Below are 12,719 nucleotides of genomic sequence, written 5' to 3'. Positions count from 1 at the left end.
GCAGGTGACATTCAAATATCAATAAATGCCAAACAACACACATTGGAAAACAATCCCAAATATATGTACGAAATGGTCTAAATTAGCTGTTACTACTCAAAAAGGGTCTTGAGTCATTGTGGATAGATCTCTGAAAACATCTGCTCAACATGCAGTAGCAGTCAAAAAAGCTAACAATGTTACGAAACATTAGAAAAAGAATAAGTATTTTCTGCCTATCATAATGCCTTTATGAAAATCCATGGTACACCCACATCTTGAATACTGCGTGCAGATCTGGCTGTCCCATCTCAAAAAAGATATAGATTAGAACTGGAAAAGATTCAGAGAAGGGCTACATAAATGTTTAGGAATATGGAAGACCTTCCATATGAGGAGAGATTAAAAACTGGGACTTTTCAACTTGGAAAGGATCATTAAGAGGAGATATGATGGAGGTCTATAAAATCTCGACTGGTATGAAGAAAGTGAATAAGGAAATGTTATTTACCCCTTTACGTAACAAGAACTAGGGGGTCATCCAGTGAAATTAATAGGCAGCGGGTTTAAAACAAACAGAAGTACTTTACACAACGCACAGTCAACCTGCGGAACTTGTTGCCAGGAGATGCTGTGAAGGCCAAAACTATAACAGGGTTCAAAAAAGAACTAGATAAGTTCCTGGAGGATAGGGTTATCAACAGCTATTAGCCAGGATGGTCAGGGATGCAACACCATACTCTGAGCGTCCCCAGCTTTTCTCTGCCAGGAGCGGACACGACAGGGAATGGATCGCACAAGGTTTTTCGCCTTCCTCTGCAGCATGGGGCACGGGTCACTTGCTGGAGGATTCTCTGCAGCTTGAGGTCTTCAAACCACAATTTGAGGACTTCAATAACTCAGACATAGGTTAGGGGTTTGTTATAGAAATAGATGGGTGAGATTGTATGGCCTGCGTTGTGCAGGAGGTCAGACTAGATGATCATAATGGTCCCTTCTGACCTTAAAGTCTATGAGTCTAAATGATTGCCTGTTCTATTCATTTCTTCTGACAGTGGCTAATGCCACACGCTTCAGAAGACAGGATATTGGGCTAGATGGACCACTGGTCTGATCCAGTATGGCAGTTATCTTCAGCCACAAGTGATAGGATGTTTTTCTCTTTTATACATTTCCTGCATGAGTTCGTTCAAGAGCATAGATTTGTTTGGTTTCGTCCACATTGTTATTGGGGCATTGAATGCATTAGATAAGGTATACCACATTATGATAGGCCTGTGTAGGATCCAAGGTGTGTTGTGAGAGGTGTTCATCATTGTAGCAGTGGAGATGTTTGCAGGTTTTGCATGTTTCTGTCGAGGTCTGGTGTTGCCCTGGTGGCCAGGGTGTGTTGGCCTGTGGGGAGCTTGCTTCTGATTATGAGCTTGGAGAAGCTGGGGGTTGTTTGAAGACCAGAAGTGAGGGTTCAGAAAAGATCTTTCAGGATGTGGTTCCTATTGAATCTGGGATTTATTTTGAGGATATCCTATATTGGTTCCAACGCGAGGCGGTACTAGGGTCTGTGGTCAGAGGAGGTTTTATATCTGTATTGAAGCAGGTTCAGAATAAACTGGTGTCCAGTTTCACGACGCAATCTACTTCTCTGCTGAAGTGTCCTTGTTTGGTGAAGGTGGTTTTCATTGAGTTAAGGTGTATATCCCAGACTCTCTCCTCAGAGCATATTCTGCGGTATCTGAGCGCATAGCTGTAGGTAACAGATTTCTGGGTGTGTTTAGGGTGGTTACCAGATCTATGAAGGTGGAGGTGGCGATCCGTGTATTTCTTACATATGGTTGTCTGTAAGGTTCCATTGTTGAAGCCAATTGTGGTGTCCAAGAAGTTGATATTAGTGTGGAAGCACTCCAAAAAGAGTTTAATGGACAGGTGGTGGATGTTGAAGTTGTGGTGGAAATCACACATGAAAATTATAAACTACAAAAATAACCTATCACCTGTGGGTGAACACTTTTCACAAAGCAATCACTATATCTGACCTAGCAGTCCTCATCCTCAAAAGAAGCCTGCGCATAACACTTTCAAAAAGACAAGCTTGGGAGCTTAAATTCATAATTCTGCTAGACACTAAAAATCATGGACTGGACAGACACTGGATTTACAGCTTATTACAACAACCCATAACCCACTAGCCCCCTCACCCTTTGTCCTATGATTGCAGAGGTGTTAATGGGCCACTCTACCTTATGCTAAAAAATTTGTTCCATCTTGCATTACAGCTAAATGCAAGTACCACCTTTCGCAGACCTAAAGAACTTTGTGCTACTCGAACGCTTGTGTCTCTCACTAGCAGAGGCTGATCCAATAAAAGATATTACCTCACCCACCTTGTCTTTCTAATATCATGCAATAGGATTTCTGTAGACCAGGGTGGGAACAAGCGAGTTTACGCTTCCTCCTCCCAAACAGCTATTTGCATACACCTCTAACCCTACTCACACAAGGAGCGATAGGGGAGACATTCCTTCCCCAGCGCTAAAAGCCTTGACTGCTGGCTGGGCACTGCTTTCGTCGCTTTCTGGAGCTACAGCTATCCCTTACCCTGCTATCCAAATGTCCTGCTTTAATTCCCCTCCCTCCAGGATTCTATGATGTGCTTGTGTATTGTCAATATGATAGTGCGGCACATCCTGCACAAGATGCCCATTACATAGCTATGTTCCATAATTTACCAAGTCCCTCCAAAGAGGTTTCTCCTCAGCATCTGCAGGTGATGCACATGAATTTTTATCCCTCTTCCTCCCCCCCCCCCCAGATATGAACATAAAAATACCAGAGGTTGGAAGCCGAACATGGAGGAACGTAATTAGGAGAGATTTTGTACCTGCCCACATCACTTCTCCGAGACCAGAGCGGGCCCCGAGTTTCAGCACCTCTGATACCTGCATAGAAGGAGAAGAAAGTATGAATTGAAAACAAAAGTCAACTAATTAGGTTCAAAACTGTAGATTTGCCGCTTATACTGTAAATGACTTTTTGATTAGCCAATCACTAACACGAAGTTGCAGAGCTAACAGATAAGCTCATTGAAGATCATATCCAGAGAAATGGAGGTTACTCACTGTAACTGAAGGTTCTTCGAGATGTGGAATGCAGATATAGGGACCACACATGTGGGTATGCATGCACCAAAGTCCAGAAATTCTTCCAACTGGTGTCTGTAGCTCCCTCTCATGCTCCTGATCAAGGGCATGAAAGGCAATGTGGGTCAACACCTCTCCAGTTTCTCTTCTTACCACAATCCAATCAAATCCAAAGCTGAGATGGAGGGTAGGTGGTGGAATACGGATAGAGACCACACATCTCAAAGAGCCTCCAGTTACAGTAAGCAACCTCCATTTCTTAGAATGCTGGTCCCTATGTATATTCCACACATGGGTGACTAGTTAGCAGTGTTCAGACTAGAGAAGGGTGCAAGGAAGGTGGCAGCAGAGATAGCTGTAGTACTGCCATTCCTACAGCTGCATCTGCAGATACTTCTTGGGCTAGAGAGTAGCGGGTCATGAACACGTGAACAGAACTCTAAGTTGCTGCCCCGCAAGAGGCCTGCAGCAGAATGTCTGAGGGATGCCGCGGAGGCAGCTTGTGCTCATATGGAATGATCTGTAGTACCCCGGGGCAGGATTTTTATTTTTTTTCCTATTTTGTAGCATTCTAAGATGCATCTCAAAACCCACTTTAGAAATCCTCTGAGAGGATATGGCTTGTCATAGCACAGAGATCGCGTGGGTAATAAAGTGTCAGATTTTCTAACAGGTTTGGTTCTTTGCAGGAAGAATGCCAGGGTGCACCTGATATCAAGGGAGTGAAGTCTCTTGTATTCAGAATAAGCGAGGGGTTTCAGGAAAAATACAAGTAAGCATCTTGTCTGCTTTATGTGGAACTCAAACAATCTTGATATGGGAAGGCTGAAAAGTCCTCACCAGGAGAGGGAGGTGAGAACTCTGGCAGGAACAGTCATTTGGAGACAACGCAGTGCCAATTTGGCTGCTAAATCTAGTGGAGACAAATTTGCAGACACAAGTGGAGTCTGGTGAATGGCATCACATAGGTACATGCAATCACATGGCCCAACAGTGAGACACACTGGTGCCCCATACTTCATTGTTTATGGATGATGTGGGAAATCAGGTTGTTCATCATGCAAAATCCATCTGCAGGGAGAAATGCTCTCACAGAGATGGAGTTCATCTGTGCTCCTATAAAACTTATTGTCCTTGTGAGTGGCAAAACAGACTTTTCTTCATTTATACAAAATGCCTAAGGTAGCAAAAAAATTGCTGAAGAGATCCGGTCACTGACATGACTTCTTTACAAGATCGGCCTACCAAGTATGGGAACACCATGTAGCACTGGTGCCTCACCTGGGCTGCTACCTCAAAGAAAACTTTTGTGAATACTCTGGGTGCTGTAGTGAGTCCAACAGGGAGGACCCAAAACTGTAGTGTTCCTCTCCCACCAGGAAACACAGGAACTTCTTGTGGGATGGGTGAACATCCAAATGGAAATATAGGTCCTTCATGACAAGACAAACCACAAACCACATCCCTTGCTGAATAATCATCCTGAATGTCAGCTTTCTGATAAAGACGTTGAGTTGTTGAAGGTCCAGGATGGGTCTCCACCCTCCATCTTTTTTGGGAGGAGGCCAGGGGGGAGAATTAGGAAATGTGGAGTAGAACTCTCTCTCTAGGTACTGAGGCAGGAATCAATTAGTGAGTGGGTCCCAGGATGACAACCGGAAAGGGGGTTTGTGAGGAAAGGAGAGAAACTGTATGGAGTATCCCTGATGGATAATCTCCAGGACCCAACTGCCAGTACTAATCTTGTTCCATTGAGTTGAAGAGGTCCTCAAAGTGCTTCTTCCACCTCTTGACGATCTCCTCAGTGGAGGTCAGCGTTTCACCACCCTTACTGAGTACAGCCTGGGCAACATCCCACCAACCCTTCCTAAAGCAATAATTTTAATTAAGGCCCTTGTACTATGCCGGGTGGGCCAAAGTTAAGCATTATGTCTTTCAACTTGTTAGACAAGCTGTTCTGTACAGGAAGATAGATAAACAGAAGTGTGGCAGAGCTCTGACCTTGCTCCTGTGGGTCCTGCGCTTCTAGGCGGTTTATGCTTAGCCTCAGTGGCTCACTGTGACCCTCCACGTAGCCCTTCTCTCTCTAGGGCCAGGGTTACAGTCTACTGAGCCCTTTTCATCATAGGCTGCAAGGAGGTAGGTGAGAGAACTCCCACAGTCTCTGTTCAGCCTCCTGTCCTGACAGGGACCGGACTTCCCCTTCCAGGAGATGTTCCTGTAGTGGTGGGTTGTGGGGAACCCGGGCCCGCCCTCAGGGTCCCTGGGCTGGAACCTGGAGTAAATGGTAGCAGTTGTTGGCAGCCAACCTTTCACTGCCAGAGTTGCTACATTTCCCTGGGCCACTTCCCCACAGCTCTCCTGCTTCTCCCTTCTTCACCCTTACCTTAGGGCTCCTTTAACGATGTTTTAGGGTGTCTTCAGTCACCAGCCCTTCAGCCGCACTTCCTCTCCCCTGGCTCCCTGACTCCTCTGCCTGACTGGAGTGAGCCCTTTTTATAGTAACAGCAGGGCCTTAATTAGAGTCAGGTGGTCACATTAACTGAATGGCCTCACCTGACTCTTTACAGGTTAATTAGAGTCAGGTGTTCTCATTAGCCTGGAGCAGCCCCTGCTCTGGTCAGTCAGGGAACAGAAAACTGTTAATCCAGTGGCCAGTATATCTGCCTTCAGCTATTCTGCTGTACCCAACTGGCCTGAGTCTATCACAAGAAGTAACAACTTTTATAGTAATAGCAAACAGATGTAACAACTTTCTGACATGGATGCTTCCATATTTACATGCATTTATATATGACATGATGGGACTATTAAAGGCTAATGTACTGCATATAGACAAGTCTGATATAATTAAAGTTAATACATGCAGAAAAGCACAATTAAGGTATTGGTCTCAACCTTTGCAATGTCACTATTGCAAACTTAAATGAATGCGGAGTTAAGACTCATTGAGCAGAATAAGCCCAACTTGATTATGTCTATCTGCACTTTCACATACGTATATTGCAGTTACACACACACACTCACCATTCCTTAGCGTAACAAATGGAGGCATTCTCACTCCATATCTTTCTTCCATGTGGCCACCAGTCTTCACTGGCTCCTTGAGGCAACCTTGAGAACTTTGGTACAGATTTAGTAGAAAAGTGTCAGAAATTCTTTCAAAGGAGCCCATACATATCCTATTTGTCACCACTGTATGCAATCCTCTAAAGGAATGGATTATAGCTCCTACACAACCATGTGGTACAGAATGCTAGAAGTGATCACTGTTAAAGCAACAGAATTTGGTAAACCAGAATTGGCCAACTGATGCATTAATGGAAATATTCCAGCTCCAGCAGTGCTTACACACACACAAAAAAAGGAAAAAAGCAACTAGTCAATTGTGCAACTTTTACATCCTGATGCATATTACTTTTCACTATGCTAAGAGTGAATGTCCACTCTTTAAGAAAAAAAGGGGGGGCACAGAATTTGATTCTGTTAGACAGCAAATTCTAAAGGCTTTTTACATAGTATGTGAAATAGTATCTCTTTTAAACAGGCTTAGTATTAATTTTATTGAGTAGCCATTCTGTTTCATTTTGTATGACAAGATGTTTTCATCATGCCCTTTTCTCCCATCAGTGTAGATAATGTCTGCACAGCAAGCACTGCAGCTGTGACATTGTAGCAGTTTAAGTGTAGACATACCCTAAGCTAAAGGTCTCATAAAAAAAGGAGAGAGTTCTGACCATCTTCAGTGGCCTGCTCACTTGGTGAAGTTAAAAAAGGTCCAGAGAACAGGAATTAAGTATTCCATTATATCATTTGAAATACTGTTTTCTGCATCGTTTAAATACACCAGAAGTAATCAAACAATTATTTTCTTGTAATTTGCAGTTGTCTGTACAATATACATATTAATTTCTCCAAAAGCGAAAGAAGGAAGTTTGGCTTTGTTACTGTGATCTTAGAGAAGTCCGAGTTCTAGAGCATTAAGGTACTCCTTGAGTTTTTACTAATCTAGTTAAAGTAGTACCACGCCCTAGTGTAGATGCAGTTATGAGGGTATAAAGTGTACTTAGACGGATATAGATTGTTTTCCCTCTCATAAGGAAAAGCAGCTATACTGGTCTAAGCACATTTAAACCTTTATAAATGTGTCCACACTAGGAGACGTGCCACCTTCACTTAACTATACTGGTATAAAACAAAACCCAAAGTATTCAGAAGTGTAGAAAAGGTGAAGAATCCACAAATTGCTGTGGGTGTGTCTCCTCCTCCTACCTCTTTTCTGCTTCCTATGTTGTATCTGCACTACGAAACTTCCTGCCCCTGTTTTATACTAGTATAGGTTAAGTGGTACAGCTTGTGTTTAGACAAACCCTTAGCTCACAGACAGCCTCAGCATCCAAGAACAGGTAGACAAAACCTGAATTTCTGTTCAGAAAATGAACTTCTCTTTAAAGACCTCTCAAGGTCTTCATACAACACAGAGGCATGGACAAGTTTTCCTGCCTTTGCAGGTCACCTTCAAGAACTTCAGGTCTGTATGCATGATTGCCATGGTCTTTCAGCCTTATCACAGATTATAGTTTTTGCAATAATTTTTCAAAGTGACAATTTCTTATGAAGTCAGAAGAGATCATGTATTCATTAAACTATAGTTAGGCCTCAGAACAGGCTGTGTTAAGACAAAAAATTAGCTCCTTCACAGCCTATGTCCATTCCACATCAGCAGCATAAGATTCGTAAAAAACATTCAATGGAAGGGAAAATAAGTCCCCAAATCCAACAACACTGTAGTATAGCACTTAATACAGGATTTCATAGTAGAAATTATATCACTGGAAGCACTTGTGCCCAAAAAGGGGCAGGAAGTTTCCTAGTGCATATACAACATAGGAAGCAGAAAAGAGGTAGGAGGAGGAGAAAGACACCCACAGCAATTTGTGATTCTTCACCTTTTCTATACTTCGGCTGAATATTTTGGGTTGGTCTTTTATTTAAAAAAAAAATAAAGGCCACAGATAACTTTAGTATACGCAACTGCATGCATTTCAGAAGGTTTAAAGGTCTGTTCCAAAGCATCTGTCCTGGATCATATCAACAGAACTTTGTTGATTGCAACAAACTTATCAAACGTTTCCAACGACAACAACCAGAGTGCCCATTAAAAGAGTGACTTGATGTCCCTCCTTGCCTCGCAAAAGAAGTCACTGTTACTAGTAAAAAGGCTGGAATATAACGTGAAATTACTTGCAGTGGTTTGCAGCTATGGGAGTGGAGTAGTTTCGAGGATATTTTTCCTTTACTAGTTCCAACAGTAGTTTGTACTTTTCTCTCTCTTCTCTTTGTACACCCTGAGAGGAAAAAAGCCACATTAAAACCACTATCAAGAAAAAGTGAAGTTTGTAATTTAATGCATACTACACAGTTGTTACAGCGCATGAAGTTTATCTTTAGCCCATTTAAGCAGGAACTACATGACCAAAGTTGAAAATGGGCTCATGCTCATTATAGCAAGGAGTATAATTTTCATCCTTATCACATTTACATGCAGGTAAGTCAATGATAAACACATATATACACCCTCATTACCATTTCCAGTTGTGGAACTACCACGTTCACTGGAGTTGAGAGAAAGCAGAATCCACTTTTGGTGAGCTCTCACCCCAAAGATGCTATGAAAAGTGATGTTTAATGCCAGAAGGGACCATCAGATCATCTAGTCTGACCTCCCATACATCACAGGCCATTACGTTTTACCCAATTACCCCTGCATTGAGCCCAATAACTTGTTTGGCAAAAGCATATTCCAGAAAGGCATTCAGACTGGATCTGAAGACACTAAGATGGAGAATCCCCAACTTTCCATGGTAGTTTGTTCCCATAGTTAATTGCCCTGACTTAAAATGTTTCTGAATTAGTTCTAATTTGACTGTGTTTGGCTTTGTTTTCCAGCCATTGGTTCGTGTTACGCTTTTCTCCACTGAAGAGACTTTTAGTACCTAGTGTTTTCCCCCCCATAAAGATACTTCTACTCTGAAATCACCTCTCCATTGATGGAGCTTTAAGTCCCACTGCAAGGCATTTTCTCAGCTCAGGACTATGCTTCAAAAACCATTTTCACTGTATCCAATTTCACATCTTGCCACCTCAATACTCAGAGGTCTCCCCATTATATAAACTCAAATGACAAAAATGAATTGACCCTATTTCAAAAGCTGTCTTTATCTGGACTCACCTCTTCCACAGTACAGTGAGGCCTCCTCACCAGCTTGCCAGCATCTGAAGTGGTGGCTCCTGCCATGTTCTCCTGACCAGGAAATCCCCATGAAAAAGAACCTTCTGGAATGGATTTGGTATGGCGTTTGCTACTCATCCTTGTGTTGCAGAGGTTTCTGTTAAGAAGAGCTATTACACTATTAACCACTAAAACCTAAACCTTCTGGAGTCAAATTACATCTCAATATTTTTGAAAATACATACATTGTTGAGGGCAGAGACTTAAGCCTCATAAGGATGTATGGATGTTTTGAATGCCTTTCAGTCAGGTGGAAAAATCAGGTCAAATCACCACTCGATAGAGAAATCCAAGAAATCTCTTACAATGACTAAGAGATACACGCTGACTAGATTGTTTACAACATATCATTTTAAGCTCCATTACATGCACACACTTCAGGCTAAACGAGGTGCTCCAGGAACTGCAAGCTCTGCCAGATCATGTTTTCTCCTTTGCCATGCCTCCCCTGCAAAACAGTGCTTCCTACTTCTTCAGATGGCCCTGTACCTTTAATTTTCTCATATGCTTCTTTCATTAAACCCTATTACAGTATGACTGAAAACATCAACTACCCAAAGCCATGTTCCAATATGCCACTGAGGTATTTTGGGTGATCTAGTTACAAGTATGCCATATAGCTGACCTCACAGAAGAGAGCTCTAGTCACATAATTGGTGGAGTCTCCACCCGTACCCCACATTCACAATAGCTGCCTTAGGAATTTTCCTCTTTACCATTAAAGGTTTTCATGCTGATACTCTCTGCTCCCCTCCGCTTTCTGGGGAACGTTTCGGTTTAAAAGCTAGGAGCACTAAGCCAGCTCATAGTTTAAACTTCCTATTGTAAACCATCTTAAAAGCAGCACAGCTTCCTCTTTAGCACTAAATACCATGACCAGGCTGCAGCTCATGCAGCTGAAAGAGTTGAGAGCCACTAGCTGAGACAAGCTCATCATAGGCAAAATCCTGAACCAATTCAGAAGACTCTCAGTCCATTTGAGCATGGATATCATCAGCTTCAGTACTGGCTTGGGGCTACTCCCATGGTAACAACTCCTCCCACGGACACTATAGTGTAACACGGGGATCAGTACCGTAGAACTAGCATCATCTTATATAGGAATGCAGCAAGGACACTATTCAACCTTGTTTTGGGGTGGGAGGCAAACAGCAGTATTATACAGTATCCTGGCCCATTTCCTTCCAATTACTACCATCTCTAAAACCTTGGAGAAAACGGCATCAAGAGTGTTCCAGTAGCGTCATCTAAACAGATCACCTCATGCAAAACCAAGTGACTCCCATCCTTTATTATATCTTGGATAATTTACACCAAGTTTCCCAATTTTCTTGTAATTAAAACCTCTCTCCAACAAGATACTATTCCACACCCCGGCAAATTCCTCCTATCTCCACTCCTGCAGATTCCATGCACTCTTCTCCCAAAACTCCTACATTTTTGTTCCTTGAAAGCCTCCAATCTTTTGTCCCCAGACATCCCCTTTTTATTTGCCCCTTCAAAGTTCCCCCATTTCTTTGTCCCCAAGAGCTCAAGAACTGACAAATCATAACTTCCCCCCCTCTTCACACTTCCAGATCCCACTTCTCCACCCAGCCACCCCCAACATATCCTCTGGCCTTTGCAGGTTCCCACAGACCTCTTTGCTCTGCCTCCCCAGCTCTTCCCCAGGCTCTCTCTCACCCGCCCTAGGTCTATTTTGTGTGCGCAATTTCCCTCCCACCTGAAGGGTCTGATGTACATTTTTCCTCCTAAAGATGAACTCACTGCTGACAAGCCAGCTTCACAGATTCCTTTACATACTTATTACCCAAATCTTTCCTTTTGGACTAGTTTTATTACTTCTTAGCATCGAGCTGTACAAGTTTAAGAGTTTAATACATTGATAGGAGACAATACTGCAGTTCAGCGGAGTGCCCGGTAATACTCCACATTTGGAAAGAGCCCAAAACACTACTATATATAAAAACGGATTAAAAATTTTGGGGTGACGGGAGGATAAGACAGCCACAATAATTTTACCTCAGGCAAGGCACAGTCCTGCAAGAAATAGGTACTGTCTCTTTACTGGGACAAACGCTAGCGCCACAAGATATTTTCTTATCTATGAAAAAAAAGTACCAGACATTAGTAGTTGTGAGAGGGGAGTGACAGAGTCTTAGAAGTTTGTATTTACAAAAGCCTCACAAAATACAAGTGCATTTTAGTTTAGATGTGTTAAGCCACCATGTAAACTTACTTAAAAGATTTTAGGTATCACACTAGGGCATTGTTTGTCTTTTTCAGCAGCAACTTCAACAAAAGAAGTCACTTGTCTGAATAGAAACTGCTCCATTAGACTAGTGCTTTTCTATTTCAAGTTCATCATATATTACATAAGACTGTTTAGGAAGCTTTCCGGGCACACTTTACACTAATGGCACAGCCATCAGGAATGATTCACATCGTAAGAGAAGGCTGTAACACTTAATGCTGAAATGGCTGCAACAAAAATACCTGGACAACATCAGTGGCAATGGAAGGAAGTAGGAAAGAAAGCAAGAGTTCATCCTCTAGATTTTAGAGGTACTACTCTTACCAATTCAGAATTATAAAGCACTTTTAAAGTCTTACACAAGAGGCATTATACAAGTGGAAAGTATTAATGCTGCTGTATACCATGTGCTGGGCATTTTAGTAGATGGGGGGAGGGCGGAAGAGGAAGGAAGAAAAAGCGGTGGCTTCGTGTCAGTCTTACCCAGTTGTAGCATTTCTATTCCAGGTGCAGAGTCTGTCAGTCTGTCAGTCGAAGAATCAGAAGAATTTGAAAAAGTCTTAAAAAGAACAAGGAACCATTTAAATGCAATTTGGATGTGGATCAAAGCAACCTCACAGGCTACTCACTCAGAGTTAAACCAGGCTATTCACCCAGTGACCCAGACTGACTGGTTTGGATCTTGGCAGAACATAGGTCTCTGCAGTTTCTACAAAGTGTCTTTTTTTTTTTTAAACACCTTTAGATCCTATAGAGACCACATGTGCACCTTTTTAAAAATCCCACTTAAATGAGTTCGGAGCAAAAACTCCATTGACTTTACACTCATCCCCTGAGGTACTACCACATAATAAATAATCTTGAATAAAGGTTTTCTGATCCTTGAAAGACTTAATTACAGCAAGTGAACAATCTTTAGAGTAGTCGTCACATAAAATTAAAGAACTGAGTTCTATCCTTTAATTCCTCAATTGTCTCCAAGACAACAACATCTTCCTAAAACCAGCAGCTTGTTCCTTGAAAACAAAACTGTTTGTGTAAACTAGCAAATTTACAT

General features: G+C 42.3%; 1 protein-coding gene across 6 annotated transcripts in view; it reads right to left on the bottom strand.

Annotated features, from left to right (window-relative positions):
* SENP2 (SUMO specific peptidase 2) overlaps window positions 1–12,719 on the bottom strand; it is a 49,345-nt gene that overhangs the window by 12,569 nt on the left and 24,057 nt on the right. For all 6 annotated transcript variants that reach the window (XM_039488128.1, XM_039488129.1, XM_039488126.1 and 3 more), the window contains 6 exons: window positions 12,146–12,221; window positions 11,431–11,512; window positions 9,349–9,505; window positions 8,361–8,464; window positions 6,144–6,238; window positions 2,858–2,915 (listed from right to left, as the gene is read on the bottom strand). In XM_039488128.1, coding sequence (XP_039344062.1) covers window positions 2,858–2,915; window positions 6,144–6,238; window positions 8,361–8,464; window positions 9,349–9,505; window positions 11,431–11,512; window positions 12,146–12,221 — 572 coding nt within the window. The remainder of the gene's footprint in view (window positions 1–2,857; window positions 2,916–6,143; window positions 6,239–8,360; window positions 8,465–9,348; window positions 9,506–11,430; window positions 11,513–12,145; window positions 12,222–12,719) is intronic.

Source organism: Mauremys reevesii, linkage group 9 (assembly GCF_016161935.1).
Source record: "Mauremys reevesii isolate NIE-2019 linkage group 9, ASM1616193v1, whole genome shotgun sequence".
Taxonomy (NCBI): Eukaryota; Metazoa; Chordata; order Testudines; family Geoemydidae; genus Mauremys; species Mauremys reevesii.
The sequence above is the reverse complement of the archived record's forward strand: the minus strand, read 5'-3'. Positions and strand labels throughout refer to the sequence as shown.